General features: G+C 36.7%; 2 protein-coding genes across 3 annotated transcripts in view; one reads left to right on the forward strand and one right to left on the reverse strand.

The window, feature by feature from the left end:
* The window catches only part of LOC127429940 (uncharacterized), a 97,806-nt gene that overhangs the window by 9,585 nt on the left and 63,251 nt on the right, over positions 1 to 24,970 (reverse strand). The window lies entirely within an intron of this gene.
* LOC127429922 (chordin-like) overlaps positions 10,813 to 24,970 on the forward strand; it is a 63,565-nt gene continuing 49,407 nt past the window's right edge. For both annotated transcript variants that reach the window (XM_051679285.1, XM_051679284.1), the window contains exons 1-16: positions 10,813 to 11,089; positions 12,928 to 13,031; positions 13,128 to 13,254; positions 13,727 to 13,858; positions 14,162 to 14,279; positions 14,391 to 14,478; positions 16,143 to 16,284; positions 16,411 to 16,548; positions 18,065 to 18,147; positions 18,436 to 18,583; positions 19,237 to 19,343; positions 21,451 to 21,742; positions 22,303 to 22,544; positions 22,981 to 23,094; positions 23,190 to 23,387; positions 23,490 to 23,583. In XM_051679285.1, coding sequence (XP_051535245.1) covers positions 10,960 to 11,089; positions 12,928 to 13,031; positions 13,128 to 13,254; positions 13,727 to 13,858; positions 14,162 to 14,279; positions 14,391 to 14,478; positions 16,143 to 16,284; positions 16,411 to 16,548; positions 18,065 to 18,147; positions 18,436 to 18,583; positions 19,237 to 19,343; positions 21,451 to 21,742; positions 22,303 to 22,544; positions 22,981 to 23,094; positions 23,190 to 23,387; positions 23,490 to 23,583 — 2,257 coding nt within the window. In that variant the 5' untranslated portion in view covers positions 10,813 to 10,959. The remainder of the gene's footprint in view (positions 11,090 to 12,927; positions 13,032 to 13,127; positions 13,255 to 13,726; positions 13,859 to 14,161; positions 14,280 to 14,390; positions 14,479 to 16,142; positions 16,285 to 16,410; positions 16,549 to 18,064; positions 18,148 to 18,435; positions 18,584 to 19,236; positions 19,344 to 21,450; positions 21,743 to 22,302; positions 22,545 to 22,980; positions 23,095 to 23,189; positions 23,388 to 23,489; positions 23,584 to 24,970) is intronic.

The following is a 24,970-nucleotide window of genomic DNA, read 5'->3' on the forward strand; positions in this document are numbered from 1 at the left end:
CCGATCACACTTTACAATACTGTATTTTGGTGTAAAGTCATCTGTCACTTGGTAGAAGCTCGTGAAATTAGACAAATGCCAACATGGACAGGTTGTGTGACATGCACTCAGCCTCAAAAACATCAACAAAACTACACAAGGTAAAAGAAATCATGACCCAGCCTGCATTAAATACAGCTTGACCTGCAGCGAGAATAAACATGGTTGACCGCAGAGATCAAATATTATTTTAATTATTTAACTATTATTAGATTTATTTCAATTTATATATATATAAAAAAAAAAAACTGATTTAAACCAAATTCCCCAAAAGAAAAATTCACATTTAGTGACTGTTGACAGACCAGAAAAGCTGCCAACCATCCTACAATGGTTATTTCAGAAACTGACATTCCAAATAAATGCCAAATTACTTATTACCATACTACTCATACTATTTTGTGCTGTATATATAGATACGAGTACTACGGTAGTATGTTATACCGAACTCAGACCGTGTTGTGTGAAATGGCCAGGGAGCACAACTTTAATTTGTCCTGTAGAGAAAGATAGAGGACAAATGCAACAATGAAAAACACTCATTTCTACCTCCAGTGGATGATATAAACATGTAAGAAAGAAAAGCCACAAGTCACAGTTTCTCCTAGACAGCAGTGAGATTAACCCTTGAATGTATGGGTGTTTCACCAAACATTATTACATACCTCGGATCTTTAGTGACCTGGCACGTATATCTATCACATCTACAAAATGCCCAGATAGTGTCCAATTTGTAAAACATTTTCAAGACAATTTGAAAATAATAGTAAAGTACATGTAAGGAATAATTGACGACAGGCCGTTGAATTATTGAAAAAATAATGCACACCCCGAGGTGGTCATGCGGCTGTTTCACTCGTCTGTGTATTATTTTCAATTATGTTCTCATGTGTTAAACTTGCTATAGTTTACTTCCATGTTGTTTCCTTGTCAAATGTAAATCAAGTCAATCACTGAAACAACAGCGCCACCTTGAGTAGGAAACACCATGTTTAATATGTATGTGTACACGCGTATGAGATACTGATAATTCGCCATTGTCAAAAAGAAAATCAATGTGATATAGTACTCATTTGTCTTGTAATAAACAAAGAAATATACACTCACGGAACACTTTATTAGGAACACTATGGTCCTAATAAAGTGCCCGATGTGGTCTTCTGCTGTTGTAGCCCATCCGCCTCAAGGTTCGACATGTTGTGCATTCAGAGATGATATTCTTCTCAGCACAATTGTACAGAGTGGTTATCTGAGTTACCGTAGACTTTGTCAGTTCAAACCAGTCTGGCCATTCTCTGTTGACCTCTGTTGAATGCATGCATTCTTAGTTCAGTATATTCTGTGGCTTACAGTATACTGTATACACTGACAAAATAATTTAGATCATTAGTGTACAATAAAAAGTGAAGTTGCACCTTATCTCTGTGTTTAGAGGCACGTTTAGGCTTATTTTATTTCAGAGCTTGTTTCTGTTGTCCTTAAGAGAATCAACAGAGCAAAATCACTTTCTGTCTACATCAGACTCGAGCGGCGCAGCACGATGAGACAAAAACAAATCGCTCCCATTATAATCAATGACGATGATGACAGTGGATGCGTCCACATGGCGTTGCGACACGACATCGCTCATGTCCAGTGTAGACAGTTTGTAACATGGATTTATAAGCACTGATGTACTGCAGCACTGATATAAGAAAATGTACAATTAAAAACTGAAGAAAATAGAGCCCATAGTTAACAGAATCACGCTGAAACTGGCCATTATCACAGCAAACAACCAAGCTTTATTATCATCACCACAACTTACAGCAACGTGTTGAATCTGTAATTATGTACGCTTGTTTTGGTGTTGAATGAAGGCATCGCATAAACGTAACTCTTCATTTTCACTGTGTTTGTTTTGAGGCCTTGCTGCTGAATGATGAGTGATGAACTCGAGTGACAGAGCGCCACTGTAAAGTTCCAGCAGTGTTGGGGAAGCTACTTTGAAACTGTAGTTTGACAAGCTACAAGCTTTTCATAATTTTAAGTAGTTAAGCTACAGTCAAGCTACTCTTTTGAAAAAGTAGTTAGCTACACTACAAGTTGCTATCTAAAAATAGCTAGCTACATTGAAGCTACTTAATGAGGCAATATTTATTTTATGTTACTATCAAACCAATAATATTAATAACAAAATTTACACTAATGACATTTATTAATTAATGTATTAATTAAATACATTTAATGTGTTTAATTAAATATATTGAATGTATTTAATACATTTAATTAATAGTAACATTAGTACAGTTAATAATGGCCATAAAATAAAATACAGCAGTATAAAATAAAAACAAGAAAGATCAGACGCCATTAAAAAATCTTGTTTTTTACTATACTTCACACTTTTCAGTCCTGCTGTGGCCAGGTGTAGCCTACATCCCTAAAGATCACATTTTTATGACAAACTCTCCTTGGGCTGGCATTTTTTGTTCTTGTCACTTAATATTTAGTGTGGATAATATAGTATGTGAATAAAGACTCAGGGCTTGTTTCTCCCCTCACCTGGGTTCATGCTCATTGTATTTTCTGACTTTTTTGCCATTGACATGCAAGTGCCAGCTTTACATGTTCATATACAGAGGTTGCTCTACAAATATTTGTTCGCTTTGTTCAGGTCCAAAAAAAGTGGACGGATGGTCATCCTAGATTGTTGCATAATAATACATGCCATAAATTATTTCTTTTACCAATCATTTTATTTATTTTACATGAAAATAATAGTTAATTAAATGCTACGAAATGGAGAAATCAAATAGTTCTGCATGATAGTAATTATTATAATAATTAATATATACTGTATATTTATAAATATTATAATAATAATTCACTCGCTGCTCTCAATAACGCACAGATGATGAGAAGGAAAATAAACATATTTAGAACAGAAACAAAATCCCTCAAAAGGCAATAATCACTTTTGGAATTATTTTATTTAAAATAGTAAAATAGGCTGTTGTGTGATCTATTAAGAACAAAGTGTCTAAAACATTCTTTGTTTCATAGAAGAATAAAATCTTTCATCATTATCAGATTTACCTGCCCCTGAACATCTTGTAAAGGTAAACAAACTGTGGTCACTCGCTTTACATAACCATCAGACAATCTCTTCTTATCCAAGTGAACTGTAATAAGCTCTCAGATGGTGGTAATTCACTATTTTTGTTTGTGATCTGCCATTACAAAAGAAGAAGACGATGCTGCCTGATTCTGATCAGCAGACAGAAATATGCTGCCAGATCGTCGGACGTTTTGCCGGTAAAAGTTTGGCTTCTACGCAATAAGGAAGGCTATTAGTTATAATCTGACCAACATGATGTAGCGTTTGGTCACGCTACACCGCTACTTGCTGGAAAAAGTAGTTCGCTACTGGAAAAGCTACTCTGTTTTAAAAGCAGCTGAGCTACTGTCAAGCTACTGAAAAATGTAGTTAAGTTAGTAGCGTCACTACATGTAATTAGCTACTCCCCAATACTGAGTTCCGGTGCCATAAAAGTCCCATTCCTAAATATCTCAATAAATTACGCCTTTATTAACGCTTATTAAATCCAAATCAGTAATGTAATGACAGTAATAGTTACAAAGTAAGAGTATATTTTTTTCATAAAAATTTCACTTGAGTAAAACATACCCACCATTAAACCTACTCTTAAAAGTACTCCTACTCTTAAAACCTACTCTCTAAAGAGTTACTCAAGTAAATGTAACGGAGTAAATGTAGTGTGTTACCACCTACCTCTGGATATGAAATAATCATAAAAATATCATTTATGGAAGCTCAAAAAAGTCCCAGTTCAAAAAAGACCTATGGTATGTATTAAAGGGTTAAATGGAGAGCAAACAGCAACATTTGGTGAAGTTTCCTGCTTCTCAGAGACTTTATTTTTAATTTTGTATTTTTTTTCTCCCCAATTTGGAATGCCCAATTCTCAATGCGCTCTAAGTCCTCGTGGTGGCGTAGTGACTCGCCTCAATCCAGGTGGCGGAGGATGAATCTCAGTTGCCTCCACGTCTGAGACCGTCAATTGTTGAGCGGGTTACCATGGAGACGTATTGCATGTGGAGGCTTCACGCTAGTCTCTGCAGCATTCACGCACAACTCACCACGCGCCCCACCGAGAGCGAGAACCACATTATAGCGACCACGAGGAGGTTACCCCATGTGACTCTACCCTCCCTAGCAACCGGGCCAATTTGGTTGCTGGCTGGAGTCACTCAGCACACCCTGGATTCGAACTCGTGACTCCAGGGGTGATAGTCAGCGTCAATACTCGCTGAGCTACCCAGGACCCCCTCTGCTTCTCAGAGATTTAAGAGATCTCAACATTGTCTGCAATCAAGCTTTGCCATCCACATTCATTTTATAACTCTATACTCTTACTGAATGTCAACAGTTGATTTGTCTAGGAGTTTCAGGAGAAACATCTGAAACAATGTTGATCCTTCAGTGAAAGAGAGGCTGACACAGGGTCAAAAATTAAGCGGGGTTCAGGGCAAAAATGCCACCATGACCCTGATATAAAAAAATTAAAAAAAAGCAGCTTCTATATTTACTCTATTTATATTTTTTTACTTTTAAACAGACAGGATGCCTTCATAAGCGTTAAAAAAGCCAGTGAAATTCAAATCTTCCTTAATGGAAGTTCATTTCTGACATGATACATTATGAGAGACATGAAACCAGCACAGCTGTGCAAGGTAGCACTTTCCTGGGACAATGTCAAAATATTTGGCCAAAGATTGCCACCACTGATCAATCCCAATCAAGTATTCCCAGAGAGACGACTAATATGGCATCCTCTTTCTCTCACACACACATTTACAGTTCTTGTTTGTGTCTTGGCCGGCACAGTAATTTGATTCATCAGACCACCCAGACTGAGCAGCAAACCACACATCTTGCATACTGTCTCCTTAAAAATCGATCATTCCAAATGGTCCGAGATGATTCGATTTATGCTTTCACAGAGTTTCATATGCGACTAAACGAGTGCACTAATGCGCCGTTGGAAAACAAGCATGGAAGTCATTTACCTTGTAAACAAAAACATTTATATGTGTGTATGTTGCACAGGGAAAGTAGAAAGTGGTAAACAGTATATTTCTAGAGCATCATTTACAGAGACAAAGAGTTGATACTGAATTCTCTTCCGAATCGCTAGAAGGGATACTTGTGAGATTACTGGGATCTTTTTCTGAGAAGCAGGAGACTTCCATTTGCTCTCCATTTAATGTCATGCTGTCTAGAAGAAACAGTTGAGATATTAAAGAGATCTCACTTGTGATTTGTCTTTCCAACGGGTGAATTTGTTCTCCGGGGCTCCTGTTGTGTTTCACAGAGGTGAGAATGCAAAACTCAAGACCTTCTGTTGGCACCTGGGTTTGATAAACTAGAAAACTGTCTGCTTCCCTTCAAGAGCTAATATGCATGAAAGAGGTTCATTTGCATTTTAAATGAGTAATTCTGTCTGTTAGTGACCTGTTGATTTCCATTATCACCATGCATTCATGCCGTGACACCCTTGAGAACAGCATATCAGTATGTTCCTGGTTTCTCCAAAAACAAAACAAATAAATAGTTTTCAAAGGGTTTTACGTGGGCAAAACTCTGATTCATGCTGCCTAATGAGTGAAGTCACCAGTGTGTTTGCTGTTTTTCTGTTTTATTTCTATGCGTCCAAGACTTTTTCAAACTTAGTAATGAATATATGAACGCCTGACGCCGTCTGTGTGTGTCTGATGATCGCTGGACTTGATAAACACTTTTGGCACCCGTGCACTGGGACAGGATGTGTGTATTTACTGTTTCCCGACAGTTTTCAAACAATAATCAGCTAGACAGTCACGGTGAGCTGCCATCAGAAACATGATGTGAATCATCTATCGGCTGTTGATGTGAAACTCATGTAGCCTTCAGATGGAAGACGGTTTCTGCTTGAGAAAGCTGCAAAATAAAGAGAAATTAGAAAAGTATTGCAACAGTCATTTTATTGAAGTATATAGTATATAAATATATATTTATTGTCTGATAAAATCATCCTATGGGGATGTCCTCAAGTAGAAAAACCAAGTCATAAATAAAGTTTTAAAATAAAGTAAACTTTTTTGGGGGGTGGGGGGGGGGGGGGTTGGTAGGTTCAGTCTGTTGTGATTACTGTGTGTCCTCATATGGAAAGCAAGATAAACTTGTGTTTTGAATACACTTGAAAAAAGGTAATACCAATGTACTTTTATATATAACATGGTACTGAATGATTATGTACCATGGTACATTAATGTATCTTATATATATTTATCTTATATACACACACACACACACCCACACATATATACACACACATCTACAATATAGAATGTGTGTGTGTGTGTGTGTATGTGTGTAGTGTGTGTAGTGTGTGTGTGTGTGTGTGTGTAGTGTGTGTGTGTGTGCGTGTGTGTGTGTGTGTGTGTGTGTGTGTGTGTGTGTGAGTGTGGGCGGGTTTAAGTGGTTTACGAGGACTTTTTTTTTAGGTTATAAACTGGTAATTACAAGTGTATTATGCTATAAATGTGGTTTATGAGGACATTTCTTGTGTCCCCATAATTCAAATCACTTAAAAAACATACTAAACGATGTTTTATTGAAAATGTAAAAATACAGAAAGTTTTTTGTGAGGGTTAGGTTTAGGGGTAGGGTTAGGGTTAGGGGATAGAATCTATAGTTTATACAGTATAAAAATCATTATGTCTATGGAGAGTCCTCATAATGATAGCTGCACTAACATGTGTGTGTGAGTGAATGTGTGTGTTTGTGTGTGTGTGTGTGAGTGTGTGTGTGTATGAGTGTGTGTGTGTGTATGAGTGTGTGTAGTGTGTGTGTATGAGTGTATGAGTGTGTGTGTGTATGAGTGTATGAATGTGAGTGTGTGTGTGTGTATGAGTGTGTGTGTGTGTGTGTGTATGTGTGAGTGTGTGTATGTCTGTGTGTGTGTGTGTGTGTGTGTGTGTGTGTGTGTGTATGAGTGTGTGTGTGTGTGTGTGTGTGTGTGTGTGTGTGTGTGTGTGTGTGTGTTATATCGGTGAAAACCATATATGAACATACATATATATTTTTGGCATATATTGCCAAATATCGAATTTCTGTACCATGGCAAGGTGCAAAAACTTGGTATTATTATAGTTTTTCCATGCATGGCATATTTTTATGGTAATACTGTACCAAAACTATACCATATGCAAATCCTATAAATAGTACCTTACAGAAGAATATTACTAATAATAATAATCTGATGACCATGTACATGGTACTTCAATTGTAGTCTACTTCAAAGAATATCATGGTACGTCCATCATGGTAATGGGCAAAATTACTGTATTATCATCTTCATAAAAAGTGCATTGTTGTGGAGTAAATGATATTTGAGTTTCTTTCAACAAACCCACACATACCTGTAAACACACTAGTGTCAACACGCCCTTATTAATTGAATCAGGCAGAAAGTGTTCTGTCAGAGTTCACACGCCCTTCTCATCAGAACACATGAATAATAACTTCTGTTATCACCTCATGATGAAATGCAAACAGCTCATGATCGATTGATGATCGATTCCCATTCTCAGCGGATGCGCGAGCGCAGGTGTGAAGCACCATCAGCATGAAAATAACACACCTTACACACCGAAAGCACCTCGTGTGTACCTGTGAACTCATTTCGGAAACGCTAATACACACACAGAGCATTTGCTGTGTATATTGTGGTGTTTAGTTCTGTCTCACATGTCTGTTAACGGAGATAATTGGACTATAACGACCATGAGAATCTCCCATTACAACACAGTCATCACAGCGAGACTGTTTTTAATTTAGCTAGAATTATGCCATAAATGTTACATTTGCTGTAATATATTTTACTAATTATTTTGTTCTATTTGTAGTTATAATTTATATATTAATTAGAATAAAATCTAAAACAAATAATCTTAAATTAAACTACAAGAATTATAAATAACTTCTTAAATTTGAACATTTTTAAATAATAATATTTGATATATTTAATACGTTATCATTTATTATAGTTTAATACAGTTACAATAGAAATGAGAATAATTATGCTAATTATAAATAAATTGTATATAATAATTTCCCACATGTGCAAGTTTTAAATAATGTACTATATACAAATGTTATTTGCTATAATGTATTATAGTTTAATATAATTATAATATAAATTAAATAATCATATATAATTTTGATAATGATTAATAAATTGTATATAATAATTTCCTACATGTGCAAGTTTTTAAATTACGCATTATATTTTAAATAATAATATTTTATCAAATTAATACGTTATAATTTATTATCATTGAATAGAATTATAATAGAAACAAAAACAATTATACATAATTATGATAATGACAAATAAATTGTTTATAATAATTTCCTACATGTGTAAGTTTTAAAATTATGCATTATATATTAAATAATAATAATTTATAGAATTATATTTGATAATTTATAATAGTTGAATAGAATTATAATAGAAATAAAAACAATTATACATAATTATGATAATGATAAATAAATTGTTTATGATAATTTTCTACATGTGCAAGTTTTAAAATAATTTATAACATATGAAATAATAATATTTATATATTTAATGCAGAATGAATGTTTAGCCTAATAACAAATAGCTAAATAAATATAAATTATATTTAAAAAAAATAAACAAATATTTATGAATACTAGAAATAACGTAGGCTATAATTCATTAGATTTAGCAATTATTAATCCACATTATTTATTTGAGACTCTAAAAGACCCTTAAAAATGGCTGAAAATACAAAACATTAAGCAAAACAAGCGAATCCGTTTATCAAACTTTTTAAGTGCATCCTACACCAATAAAACCCCGTCAGACAAAGAAACACACTGTTGGGTTGGTGTGGTTCATTTATTTGTATTCTCAGTGCATGCACTCGATAAAGCGAACAAGCTGAAATCTCTTCCTCCTTTCACCCCTGCTGGAGTTTATTGCGCGTTTCCTTTCTCATGAATAACGCGTTGTGTTGCGGCTCTATAGTCATGTTTAACATGTGCATGGAGAGGTAAGGGTCCCGGGGCCCCTGAGAGGTTTCCGGATCGCTTGATATATGACCGCACCGCTCATTCGGCCACTTTATTATTTTGTGATTTTATTATTCCATTATCCTCCATTATTCAGAGCCTTTCAAATCCTGTAGAGGGGGAAATGGCCCTATACTAGCATACGGAGAGGAGGGGATTTAACAAACCATCATGACTTACAATAGAAGCCATTATTATTATTATTATCATAATTGGCATATTAATAATTTTCTAGTGCTGCTGTTCTCCCATGCAAATAAAAACAATGCATTTTATACAGACAATAAAAGCAAAATAAGTTCTCATATTTGCAAGAGATGAGAATCAAGTTTGATTTCATCCGACCTTTTAAATGTCAGTTCAGAAGTATGCAGGCTACTGTATGCTCTTATTAAAGTTATATTTTGAGTGCTTACAGCTTTAACAATTCTCATCAACACTAAATGAAAGTGTTCCTCATTACAGTTTTTTTTTTCATTCTTGAAAGACTAGAACAAGCTTTTCTGAAGACCATATTGAGATACACCACAGACTCACTGAGGGGAAATATAGTTGCTTTGGTTCCTCAGTGAATATGCATTGTGTGAGTTACTTGTGTAGGACATCTAGAGAAATAAAAGATCCCCACACAGCCTTTGATTCTGCCAGGGGGCTGATGGGCGTTGAAGCACATTAAAATGTGAATCATCTAAACCAGAGCTTTAGTGACTTAAAAATACCCCAAAGGAAGCTCTATAGATGGGGTGATTATTGCATGGGTGGACAAGTGGAGGGTAGCTGAAAATGTGAGTGAAATGGCTTTTAGAAAAGGACAACAATGTGAAATCTAGACTTTTAAAAATCAAGTTCTTCAATGGTTCTTTGGTTCAGCAAGAGTCCTCAAGAACCGTGTTTGGCTGTATATAGAGTTGCCATGTGGTGCTTTGGAGAATAGATTTTCATATCCATGTTCTTTAAAGCACCAGAAGGTTACAGAGATTGCATTAAAAATAAAAAGAGTATAAAGTGTCTCGAGCAAACTTAAACAGGTTCTCTAATGATATCAGACAAGCAAAACCCTGATTTATGATCGGAGCCTTGCCTTTTAGTTTTTAACTAACTATCTTAAACTTTAAATTCATACGTATGGCCCTTTAAAAAGTTAAAGAGATAAAAATGAGAATAATAATATTAAAATAATATTTTAAAGAGTGTAGGGGTGGGATAGGATCACTTATGTGGAAAAATCAATGTTTTTGTAAACATTGCAGGGCTTACTCTAATAATAATAATAATAATAATAATAATAATAATAATAAACATTTTTTTTTCAGGTTAATTGTACTCTTAAGATAAAAGGTATAATAGAATATTTTATTTTTGTGAATTGGCCTATTATTATTAGGCTCTTTATAATATTTTTGGTTCTAACAGGAACCCTAAAGTTTAAAAATGATGAGAGGAAAAGATGCCAGACTGTTGAACTGTTTAAAAAATATGATTTGTTTGTAAATGTGTATTAAAGGTTGATTTTCGCAGGTGAAGAGTTTCTGGGGCATCTGAGGTTCCGTTCCGCCCCTTCACGAGCGCAGTATAAATCCGCGTCCCGCTCGCGCTGACGGTCCAGACACACGCGCAACTCGCGCTCTGACGCGACGCGATATAAAACACTGAAGTCAGGAGAGACATCTAAGCTCAGTTACAACGAGAAGAACTGTATCACTGAGTTATTTCCATTTGTATATGATTATTTATTGATCTTGTGGTGAAGAAGAAGGATTTACGCAGTGGTGATGGAGGTGCTACGGTTGCTGTGCATTCTCGGTTGCGCATCGGTCGCATCGGCTCAGGGTTCGAGACTCAAGACACCAGCGCTGCCCATCCAACCCGAGAGAGAACTAATGATATCTAAAGGCTTATCCGGTAAGTGTCACACTCTTAAACATAAAGGATGAATCAAGAACTTTCTAACCTCCAAAGAACCCTTCAGCCAACTCAAGAACACTCACTATACAGGCTGGCTATAAGATTATTTGGAGGTCCAAATCAGAATCTGGTTAATCTTAGAAGATCTATATGGCCATCTCAAGAACCCTACAAGGTTCGTCGGTGGTTCTTAGTTTCAGCAAAACAACCCTCTTCTTATCAAGAACCATTTTCAATGCATACACTTTTAAATAATGGTTCCAAAAAGCTTCTACGGTCTGTTTTCATTGGAATACCATTAAAACTGCCACAAAGATATTTTAATGAGTTCTTAAGGGAACCATGTTTTAAATACCCAGAAATCCAAATCTGTTATAGACAAACCTATAATGAAACATCAACACTGAGAAAGAAAGAAAGAAAGTGCTAGTAAACGTAACAGACCATATTTTCAAGTAAAGGCTACACACAATTCTTGATGGCTTTAATTAGAAATACAAGTACATTTTACTCACTCGTTGTGCATTTTATTCAAGCAATGTTGCACTAAATTAAGCCATGCTATTAAAAGTGTGCTATCATTTCAATGCATTTTAACATAGTAAGTAATGTACCACATGACACACAGAAGCTGTATGCATGCTTTATAGTCTATTAGACAACATCGCCTTGCATTCATAGAGCAAGAATCAAGATCCAAAGTTGTGCATGCAGACCTCAACACTTGGTGCATGAAACATGATAATAAGAAACATGCTGGCAATTTTGAGTTGAAAATGAACTCAACGAAATAAACAAAAACAGTGTAAATCCTCTTGCAAACAGTGAACCATGCAAGCTCATTCATTATTCAAGCCGGTGCATGCTGGGAACACCAGCTTCGAAAAGTTAAGTAAAATGTACTTATTTTATTTACCTGTGAAATGTACTCAGATTAGCAAATAAATATGACTAGGTTTTCTCCATTAGGACTGATACATGATGATGCATTGTAAAGATAATAAACAATTCTAATTAATATTTACTTATTAGCTAGAGTTTTCATTTTTGCATGTTTGAATTGAGTACAAATGTAGAATTTACTTAATATTTTCAAGTTCACACGTAAACTAACTTATTCAGTGTAGAAAGTACTTAATCTTTTCTGCTATTCTGACTTAAACAAAAAATCAATAGTTTTAATCTCCAAAGAAACATGTTCTTGATAAGAAGATTCTTGGCATAAACTTAGAACTATTAAAGATGCTTTATATAGAAAGTTATTAGAAATTAGACAATTTAGCAAAATTACTTTTATACTTATATCTGTGAAGAATATTGGCACTTGTTCAAATCTTTCTTGCCCAAGAGACTTTGATGCAATTTCAAAGACATTTCTTTGCGATTGGCGTCTACGTGATCATATTACAGTTTGTGTGTGTGTGTCTTTGAGTGTGTGTTTAGTTTAACAATAAATTGTTTAATAGTCTCGCTCTATAAAAGGAGGCAGTAAACTGTAACTGATGATAACTGAATCCGTTCCAGATGCCATAAACGTTTTAACGCCAAATTTACTCAAATCTCTCATTCTCTCATCAAAACAAAGCAAAAGAAATGTTTTGGTTACCAGTGCTGCTGTCTGATGTGGGTGTATGATTTCATTAGGAGAGATGAAATCATATTTGCTGCTTGTCATTGTTTAAGTAAAGTCATGTGCCTGAATGTCTGGCTCAGAAATAAGCTTTTTTTTTTACACATTCCGGACCACAAAATTAAAGCACATACACACACACTATAAAGGTCTGCGTGTACAAGAAAATGTTGATCACGTGTTGCATATGTTTATTTTCTTAAAGGTTGCTCCTTTGGTGGACGCTTTTATTCCCTGGAGGACACGTGGCACCCGGATCTTGGCGAACCATTTGGCATTATGCACTGTGTTATGTGTCACTGTGAACCGGTAAGGCCTCACACACACACACACACACACACACACACACATATTCACTTCAGTTGTGTGTTCATAGGAATTCTAAGCATTTTTCTCTTTGAGCAGCAGAGTAGTCGCCGTGGAAAAGTGTTCGGGAAGGTGAGCTGTCGGAATATGAAACAGGACTGTCCCGAACCGACCTGCGATGACCCCATCCTGCTCCCGGGACGATGCTGTAAAACGTGTCCAAAAGGTAAAACACCCACACACACACACACACACACACACACACACACACACACACACACACACACACACACACACACACACATACACACTACACATACACACACACACACACACACGTGTGTGTGTTTTTCTACGTCTGGTGAGACTTAACAAATGGAAACACAGTCCAGCATTTTGGAATGTCACACCGTTATACGGGAAAACAGTGTGCTTGTGTGTGAGAGAATGATGGAAACGTTTGGTCGGCGCTATTTTTCGTGGATGGATGGATGATGATTGAAAGAGAGTGAGGATGGATGGAGTATTGGGTCATGTTTGAGCGTAACTAAAACTAGAACATGTTCAGATACTGGAATATCGACTATATTATACGCTCTAGAATTCTACGGGCCTTTTTCAGGATAATCGCCAAACCTTTTTCTAGTGTCTACGTGCTTTACGACATCATTCTAAGGTGGGGGTTTCCATGGTTACAGGTGACTCGGAGAGGAAAGAGGTGGAGTCTCTGTTCGACTTCTTCCAGGAGAAAGAGGATGATCTGCAGAAGTCTTACAACGACAGATCATACATCAGCTCTGAAGACACCAGCAACAGAGACAGCCGGACAGGTGAGACTCTTTCTGTCTCGCTCTTTCATTTCGTGTCTCTATAGCTAGTGCAGGTGCACAAACACCTTTGTAATGGGCTTTAGTCAGAGTTGATGTCATATTTAATTCAAAACAAATGGCCATGATTGCAAGATGATGTCATCAGTATTTTTGGCCCATATTCCGTGAACAGAAATTTAACATGAAGTCTGCCCTGACTAAGGTTCATTTAGGTGACACACATATCTAGATTTTTATACTTCTGAATTATGAAGTCAGATTAAGCCTGATGAAATGGATTAATTTTTTTCTCTGTTTCTCTAGATTTTGTGGCATTGTTGACGGGTTCAATGGACTCTTGGCTGCCGAGATCAAATGGTGTGGCACGAGCACGTTTCACTCTCACTCGAACGAGTCTGATGTTCTCTATTACATACCAGAGGTGACACACACACACAAAACTCACACACACACATATAAGAACACATGTGATGTCAATGGCTCAAACTCATCTCTCTCTCATTCCATAATTTCACATATTCATCTGTTTCAGGATGAACAGACCAAGTGTTATCACGTTCCTCGACTCCGATGGAAACACAGTGTTTGAGTTCAGAGTTCCATGGACAGAGACAGACATGGTAAGCACATCTGTCTGTCTATCTATCTATCTGTCTCTCTATCTATCTATCAGCCTGTCTATTGTTCTGTCTGTCTATCTATCAATTTATCTATCTGTCTGTCTGTCTATCTGCCTGTCTATCGTTCTGTCTGTCTGTCTGTTTATCTATCTATCTATCTATCTATCTATCTATCTATCTATCTATCTATTTATCTATCTATCTGTCTGTCGTCTTCTCTATCTATCTGCCTGTCTATCATTCTGTCTGTCTGTCTTATCTATCTGTCTATCTATCTATCTATCTATCTATCTATCTATCTATCTACAGTTGAAGTCAGAAGTTTACATACACTTAGGTTGAAATCATTAAAACTAATTTTGGCAAATAGTTTAGGACATCTATTTTGTGCATGGCACAAGTGATTTTTCCAACAATTGTTTACAGACTGATTATTTCACTTTCAATTGACTATATCACAATTCCAGTGGGTCAGAAGTTTACATACACTAAGTTAACTGTGCCTTTAAGCAGCTTGGAAAATTCCCGAAAATGATGTCAAGCCTAATTTAGCTTCTGATTGGATAATTGGAGTCAATTATCCAATCTGTGGATGTATTTTAAGGCCTACCTTCAAACTCTGTGCTTCTTTGCTTGACATCATGGGAGGATCAAAAGAAATCAGCCAAGACCTCAGAAAAAAAATTGAGGACCTCCACAAGTCTGGTTCATCCTTGGGAGCAATTTCCAAACAACTGAAGGTACCACGTTCATCTGTACAAACAATAGTACACAATATAAACACCATGGGAACACGCAGCCATCATACCACTCAGGAAGGAGATGCATTCGGTCTCCTAGAGATGAACGTAGTTTGGTGTGAAAAGTGCAAATCAATCCCAGAACAACAGCAAAGGACCTTGTGAAGATGGTGGAGGAAACAGGTAGACAAGTATCTATATCCACAGTAAAACAAGTCCTATATCAACATAACCTGAAAGGCTGCTCAGCAAGAAAGAAGCCAGTGCTCCAAAACTGCCATAAAAAAGACAGACTACAGTTTGCAAGTGCACATTGGGACAAAGATCTTTTTGGAGAAATGTCTTCTGGTCTAATGAAACAAATTGAACTGTTTGGCCATAATGACCATCGTTATGTTGGGAGGAAAAAGGTGAGGCTTGCAAGCCGAAGAACACCATCCCAACCGTGAAGCATGTGGGTGGCAGCATCATGTTGTGGGGGTGCTTTGCTGCAGGAGGGACTGGTACACTTCACAAAATAGATAGCATCATGAGGAAGGAAAATTATGTGGATATATTGAAGCAACATCTCAAGACATCAGCCAGGAAATTAAAGCTCGGTGGCAAATGGTCTTCTAAATGGACAATGACCCCAAGCATACCTCCAAAGTTGTGGTAAAATGTCTTAAAGACAACAAAGTCAAGGTATTGGAGTGGCCATCACAAAGCCCTGACCTCAATCTGATAGAAAGTTTGTGGGCAGAACTGAAAAAGCATGTGTGAGCAAGGAGGCCTACAAACCTGACCAGTTCTGTTCAAACTGAGTTTAAATGTGTTTGGCTAAGGTGTATTTAAACTTCTGACTTCAACTGTATCTATCTGTCTGTCTGTTCAATACATGTTTGCTGGTACTTCATGTATAAGTTTGTATGTGTGTGCTTGCAGATTTGTGGAATTTGGAGGAACCTTCCAAAGTCTCACATCCGTCAACTGGAGGCAGAGCAGCTCCATGTTTCTATGACAACCACTGACACCAGGAAGGAAGAGATACAGGGCAAAATCATCAAACACAGAGCGCTGTTTGCAGGTGTGTGTGTGCTTTAACTGTATTTCCATCAAAACTATGTCACTCAATGAACAGTTCAGATTATTCGTTTTATTTCATTCTCAGTTCATTAGATGTTTATTTTATATCCTGCTGTTTGCTGGACAGAAACATTCAGTGCGATTCTGACATCTGAAGAAGTGCATTCTGGGATGGGTGGAATCGCCATGTTGACTCTCAGTGACACAGAAAACAATCTGCATTTCATCCTGATACTGCAGGGACTCATTCCACACACAGAGAAAGGTGAGCACACACACACACACACACACACACACACACAGAGCCATGATTCTACTTACTTTATAATTAATGTGATTTAATTCGTTATTTTATCAGGCCAGTTTAGCCCTTCTACAGTCATTTTTACAGGTTGAAATGTATCGTTTTTAAGAAATGTAATAAAACTATCTTCACTAAAGTAATAAGTTATGCATTTCTGGTATTTAGACTTAATTTACCTCTAAATGACTAAATTACCATTAATCTATCTATCCATTAATTTGTGTATAAAATAAACACATTTCATATTAATTTCACTTAATAAAAAACATACACTTCATTAAACTGAAAAAAAAAAAAAATATCAAAATGTGTCATGCATTTAGAGAATCTGCTGCTATCTCCTGGGGAAAAAAAATATTCGCATGAAATGACAATTATAACCAGTAGATGGCTGCAGCGAACCACACATGCTGCCTGGTTACTGTAGACCAATATTGTGACCAAGTTAATTTCTAGATATTATCAGAAGTTTTAAATTTGGCTATGCATTTTAGATATTTGTCAAAGTTTAGCATTTTTTTATGCTTGCAGCCAAACCTGACCATGGTGTTACAAAGAGAAGATTTAGAGTAAACATTTTATTACAAACCATTTATTTTGCAAACATGAAAATTCTATTAAAATTCAGACAGCGTATGAAAATTGCAAGATAATAAAAGAAAGATAATGAACAGCAATAAACAAATTATTCATAACAAAACAGTAAAAAATAAATAAATAAATAAATAAAAACAGTAAAGAAGAAAGTGTGTGTGTGTGTGTGTGTTGAGCTGGCAATTAAAAAAAACAGTAACCAAGCCTGGTACCATTTAGATGAAGGAACCCATTTTTTATTATAAAAACAAAAGTCAAATTGGTATAGATGGTGTGGCTCCCACACCTAAGTTCTGTATACGTGTGTGTGTGTCTGTGTGTTTGAGTGAAAGATAGAGAGTGTGTGTATGTGTTAAAGTCTAATTCTTTGTTTTTTCTTGTGTTCGGTCAAATTTGACCAGGAACACAAAAGGTGAAACACCTAGATTCATAGAATCAGTTCAGATTTTTTGTGTGTGTGTTCAGATAGCAAATGTTGGAAAAGTCACCAAACTTGTACTGCTCTGAAGAATAAAATAAATAAATAAATAAATAAAAAATAAATAAATATATATATATATATATATATATATATATATATATATATATATATATATATATATATATATATATATATTATACAGATATATATACAATATATACTGTATAAATATATAAAAATATAATCGGTCAAAAATGACCGAAGACAGTAGAATAATTAGCAATTTGAAAGACTGTCACTGGTATCAAAACAAATGAACTCAAATAAATGTCTGATTCTGTTTTTGAAAGTCGTTTTGGTGATTACAACAATAATATACACAGAAACACATAAAGCAGCACTTAGAAAAAAAAAATGGGAAACTGAATGAATGATAATTTAATGTCTTTGTTTTATTTTTAGCTTCTGTAAAGGTGCCGGTGAGAGTGAAATTGATGTACCGACAACACCTGCTGAGAGAAATACGAACCAATATCTCTGCAGACGTGAGTTCACATATACACACACACACACACACACACACACACACACACACACGCTTTCTCTGTCAATCGTTATTCTCCAAACATTTGCTCCTCACTTTGTTGTGAAAATGTGTGTGTGTTGTGTTTTTTCAGTGTGTATATTTACTCTAGCTTTGTGTTTTGTGTCTAGTCAAATTTTTCTTCTCCCTGGAGATTCTAGACATTTCCGGAGTGATTATAAACTTTAAAAACATGCATTCTTACCCCCTCTCTCTCTCTCTCTCTCTCTCTCTGTGTGTGTGTGTGCAGGACTCGGACTTTGCTGAAGTTATGTCGGATCTCAACAGTCGGGAACTCTTCTGGTTGTCTCGCGGGCAGCTGCAGATCACTGTGGAAACGGAAGGTCAAAACCCCCATCAGATCTCGGGATACATTTCTGGGAAAAGATCATGTGACAGTGAGTGCAGCCAATCAACTACAACCATGTTATAAATCTAAGACGAGGTCTTTAAATACATCACAATCTGTCTGTCTGCTGCGACTTTGCTGTTTTATCCCGTGATTTATTGTGTATTATGAGTTATATTACTGTTGTGCTGAGAGAGGTCAAAGTTCAAATATTCTAGGAACCGTTTGGGACTCTAGATTAAACGAGAATATCTGTGTGTGTTTGACTCATGTCTGTGTGAGGCCTCTTGTGTCCACAGCAACACACACACACACACACACACACACACACACAGGCGGGCGCTGCCAAGGTCTCACTGTGCTGGCGTTCTTCTGTCTGATTCCAGCTGCAGAATTATAACAGTTTGACGTGATGTGTGAAGAATTCAAACCCAAACGAACCGGAGCAGTTCATGCTCTGTTTACTTCTTTCTTTCTTCTATTTTCTCTCGCCTCATTTTCTGGGCATTACATCATTCTAGCCGTGACCTTTGACCCTTCATGTGGGTTTAATTGTTTGAGTCTCTCTGGACTTGATTGTGTTTGCCTCATCTTCCTTCTCTCACCCGAGAATATTTTTAGAGTTTTATTTCAAAAGGAATTCAGGAAATGAGTGAATATTGAAATTATGTGAAACTTAAACTCTTTTGCTCTCTTTCTCAGCTCTTCAGAGTGTGATGTCCAGCAGTTCTGCTTTGGTTCCTGGAAAAACAGGTGGCGTTGGTTCGGCAGTTTTCACATTACATCACAACGGCTCTTTGGATTACCAGGTAATGAAATGTTCAACCATTTATTGCTTTAACATAACAGATTTACAACACATTGATGTGAAAGTGTTTTCCCCTTCCTGATTTCTTCTGTTTTTGTGTATTTTCATACTAAATTGTTTTAGATCTTCAAACAAAGGCAACCTGAGTAGACACAAAATGCAGTTTTAATATATATATATATATATATATATATATATATATATATATATATATATATATATATATATATATATATATATATATTATTGAAGAAAAAAGTTATCCAACACCTATAACACCCATGTGAAAAACTAACTGCCCCCTTAAACTTAATATCTGGTTGTGTCACCTTTAGCAGCAACAACTGCAACCAAACACTTCCGATAACTGGAGATCAGTCTTTCACAACGCTGTGGGGGAATTTTGTCCCACTCATCTTTGCAGAACTGCTTTAGTTCAGACACATTGGAGGGTTTTCGAGCATGAACTGCCCTTTTAAGGTCCTGCCACAGCATCTCAATCGGGATCAAGTCAGGACTTTGAAAAGGCCACTCCAAAACTGTCATTTTGAGTCATTCAGAGGTGGACTTACTCCTATGCTTTGGATCATTGTCTTGTTGCATAATCCAGTTGCGCTTGAGCTTCAACTCATGGACTGATAACCGGACGTTCTCCTTTAGGATTTTCTGGTCGAGAGCAGAATTCATGTTTCCCTCAATTATTGCAAGTCTCCCTGAAGCAGCAAAGCATCCCCACACCATCACACTCCCACCACCATGCTTGACCGAAGGTATGATGTTCTTTTTGTGGGATTCTGTGTTTGATTTACACCAGATGTAACGGGACCTCTGACTTCCAAACAGTTACACTTTCAACTCATCAATCCACTGAACATTCTCCCAAAAGCTTTGAGGATCATCAGGGTGTGTTTTGGCAAAATTCAGACGAGCTATAATGTTCTTCTGGGTTTGCAGTGGTGTTCACCTCGCCACTCTTCCATGGATGGTATTTTTGCCCAGAGTCTTTCTGATAGCGGAGTCATGAACAGTGACCTTTATTGATGCGAGAGAGGCCTGCAGTTCCTTGGATGTTGCCCTTGGCTTTTTTGTGACTTCCTGGATGAGTTGTTGCTGTGCTCTTGGAGGAATTTTGGAAAGTCGGCCACTTCTAGGAAGGTTCACTACTGTGCCAAGTTTTCTCCATTTGGAGATAATGGCTCTCACTGTGGTTCTTTGGAGTCCCAGAGACTTTGAAATAGATTTGTAACCCTTCCCAGACTGATTTCAATCACCTTTTTCCTCATTTCTGGCATAGTGTGCTACTGGGTGAGACCTTTTAGCCAACTTCAAGCTGCTGAAAAAGTACTATTTAGGTGTTGATTTGATTGAACAGGGCTGGCAGTAATCAGGTCTGGGTGTGTCTGGTCCAGCTGAACCCCATTATGGGGATTTGGGGATTTTGTAACTAAGGGGGCAAATACATTTTCACACAGGCCCAGTTGGTATTGGATAACTTTTTTGCTTCAATAAATAACATTTATCATTTAAAAACTGTATTTTGTGTTTACTCAGATTGCCTTTGCTTTATGTTAGATTTTGTTTAAATTTTTTAAATAATTGAGTATGAGATATACACAAAAACTGAAGAAATCAGAATGGGGGCAAATACTTTTTCACAGCAATGTATAACTAATCAGTAAAAGTGTCAGTTTCAGCATTATTTTTAGGTCTACTCCCATTGTGTCAATTTTTTTTGCAGCAGTTCAGCATTGTAACCAATCACAGACATGCTCGTCACTTGCTTTCTGTGAATACTATTGTCAAATTTTGAATGCTGCTATCAGGCACTGATAAACAATACTACAATAAACTGACAACAATAAAGTAATTCATGAATACAGTTCTCAGCTTGTTTTGGATGTGCATATACCCCACACATAATAAATATGTTCATGTAAACTCTATTAATTGAAATTAGTCACATTTACTTTGTGATTTAAATGAGTAATTAGTTTGTGATTACACAGTTATATCAAGGGAAATAATCAACACTTATATTCCTGATTCCAAATTCCTGATTACTTTATCAACCCAGTTGAATGTTTAATTTGTTCCGATCTCGTGCACAGGTGCTGGTGGCGGGCCTGACTAGCGCGGTGGTCAGCCTGACAATCGAGATGAAACCACGGCGGCGCAGTAAACGCAGTGTACTTTATGACGTCACAGTGGATTATTCTGCGACGGAGGAGCGGGGCAGCGGACGAGCGGCGGGCAGCTGTAGTCGCGTGGAGGCTCGACACATTCACATGCTGCTACAGAACGAACTGTTCATTAACATCGCAACAGCTGAACAGCCTGAGGGCGAGTTACGTGGACAGATACGAACGTTGCTGTACAACGGACTGAACGCACGCAGACACGGTAAGAGAAAAACCAGATACAGAAAAATTCACAAAAACTGAGATGTAATCACAAAAAATGTAATGCACGAAAAATGACTTAAAATGTAATGTGTGTGTGTGTGTGTGTGTGTGTGTATATATGTGTGTATATATATATATATAACAAAAGAAAAAAAAAGCAAAACTATATTACTCCCAAAATTCAAAATATTGGGATTTGGAAATTAATTTCATGATTTTTTTTATATACAATTCTTAATATAACATTCTAGTAATATCTATTTTTATATATTGATATATTTAATTTTACTGGTTAGAGAAAATCAATTCACAGTGTAATTATTCTGAAGAATAATTATTAATAAAGTATTAATGACATAAAAGCATGGCACAAAATTTTGTTTTTTTTTATATGGATAAATCATTTTGTTAATCAGTATTTCTATCGTATTTTCCAGTAAAAATATCTAAACGACTTAAAAACAAGATATATTTACTGAAAATATTAAGACTTGTTTGTCTTGGATTAATTATAGTAATATAATTAAAAAAAAATTTGATTACTGTTCATCTCGCTAGAGCTTCCGGTTCCTCTGGCGGGTCAGTTCGTGTCTCCTCCGGTTCGTACCGGTGCGGGAGGTCACGCGTGGGTCTCGGTGGACGATCAGTGTCATCTGCACTACGAGATTGTCGTTAACGGCCTCAGCAAGAGCGAAGACGACACCATCAACGCCCACCTGCACGGATTGGCCGAGATCGGTGAAATGGTCGACTCAGCCTCCAATCACAAGAGACTTCTCACTGGCTTCTATGGTCAACAGGTAAACAAATAAACACCAGGAAACAAGCTCAATCTTCAACATAATTCGGCATCATTTACACCTGATTATAATGTAAACTACATGATTACAGGACGACAACAGTGTGTTTGCTTTGGCTGCTCCGGTGTCATCATGCCAGAAACAACAAACACAATTCTGCTGTGATTTATTAAAATACTTTGAGGGAATTCTTTCCAGTATGTTTATATAAAGCGGGCACATTCTCTCACAAACTGAGTCCAGAAATGCGTTTCCAGTCCAAAGATGTTCAATTCTGCTTTAGCATAAAGATTGCATGCCTCTTCTTGCCGATTAATTGTGTTGCACACAAATTTACACCGATACACATGGTTTGAACTGTCTCTCTCTCTGTCCGTCTGTCTCTCTTCCTGTCTGTCTCTCTTCCTGTCTGTCTCTCTTCCTGTCTGTCTCTCAGGCTCAGGGTGTGTTGAGGGATATAAGTCTCAAGTTATTGAGGCATTTGGACGAGGGCATGGCTTATATTCAGGTCAGCACCAAAATGAACCCAAGAGGAGAAATACGAGGACGGGTGAGTACAGACATTTATTTTACTTTTAGCTATCTAAATGAGGACAAATCTTAGACTTCCAGTAAGCTAATTATTCGATCTTTCCTCTTTTCCAGATTCATGTTCCTAACAGCTGTGAGTTCGGGTCCCGCAGTGAGGTGGTAGAAGAGGCAGAGTTTGATGACCTTGTGTTTGTCCGTGACCCGTCAGAACTGAAGAAAGACCCGCACACGTGTTTCTTTGAGGGAGAACATCATGCTCATGGATCGCAGTGGATACCACAGTACAACACCTGCTTTAGCTGCTCCTGCCAGGTAACACACATACACACAGGTATAGTTTGCATTTCCCGTCTCTTTTGTATTTGACCGGACTTGTGTTTTAATATTGTGCATGAAATGTTTTATTCTTTGCAGAAGAAGACAGTGATCTGTGACCCCATGATCTGTCCTGCACTCTCGTGTCCTCACACCGTCCAGCCCGATGACCAGTGCTGCCCTGTCTGTGATGGTGAGTCTCAAATATTGTGTAAAAAGTAGCACTGTTGATTTAATGCAAAATTTAATTTAGTGCATTTAATTACATAACATGTTAAAAATATTAACGCAATTAATCATGCCACGGATCCATACATAAATTCGGTAATAAAAGAATGTGCTTACCAATGGAGCAAGTCAAGCTCGATGTGCCACCTTGATGCAGTATGGGGCAGTCAGCGCGACTCTTTAGACAGCACAGTCTTTAGACAGCTGAACCAAGTGCAACAGAAGGAATCTTGAGATGCATTTTTCAAACTTTAAACTACGTTTAACTTGACACAGCATCCTAAAAAACAGTGCTCATGACTAGAGATGCTGAAAACCAATGCAAATGAGACGCACCAAAAGCGTATGTCTGACGCATGAGTGCGTAGACCAGCATTTAAAAATCACTCAGTTGGAATAAGATCAATAATAGAGTTATGTTCCATATTATGGAAATAAAACAAAATATTTTAGGTAAATTAATGCATAATTTCTGCCACAATATATGTATATGTAATGTATTTGAATAAAAAAAAATATATATATATATATATATATATATATATATATATTTCTAATTATATCACTTTATAAATACTGAAATATCTTTTTTTTTTTTTATCTGGCCTTGTCTCGTAAATATTGATATATATATGATATATATATATATTATAGTGGTGTGAAAAAGTGTTTGCCCCCTTCCTGATTTCTTATTTTTTTGCATGTTTGTCACTCTTAAATGTTTCAGATCATCAAACAAGTTTAAATATTAGTCAAAGATAACACAAGTAAACACAATGCAGTTTTTAAATGATGGTTGTTATTATTAAGGGAAAACAATCCAAACCTACATGGCCCTGTGTGAAAATGTGTTTGCCCCACCTGTTAAAACATAACTTAACTGTGGTTTATCACACCTGAGTTCAATTTCTCTAGCCACACCCAGGCCTGATTACTGCCACACCTGTTCTCAATCAAGAAATCACTTAAATAGGACCTACCTGACAAAGTGAAGTAGACCAAAAGATCTTCAAAAGCTAGACATCATGCCGAGATCCAAAGAAATTCAGGAACAAATGAGAAAGTAAGTAATTGAGATCTATCAGTCTGGAAAAGGTTATAAAGCCATTTCTAAAGCTTTGGGACTCCAGAGAACCACAGTGAGAGCCATTATCCACAAATGGCGAAAACATGGAACAGTGGTGAACCTTCCCAGGAGTGGCCGGCCGACCAAAATTACCCCAAGAGCGCAGCGACGACTCATCCAAGAGGTCACAAAAGACCCCACAACAACATCCAAAGAACTGCAGGCCTCACTTGCCTCAGTTAAGGTCAGTGTTCATGACTCCACCATAAGAAAGAGACTGGGCAAA

This window comes from Myxocyprinus asiaticus, chromosome 39, assembly GCF_019703515.2.
Source record: "Myxocyprinus asiaticus isolate MX2 ecotype Aquarium Trade chromosome 39, UBuf_Myxa_2, whole genome shotgun sequence".
Taxonomy (NCBI): Eukaryota; Metazoa; Chordata; class Actinopteri; order Cypriniformes; family Catostomidae; genus Myxocyprinus; species Myxocyprinus asiaticus.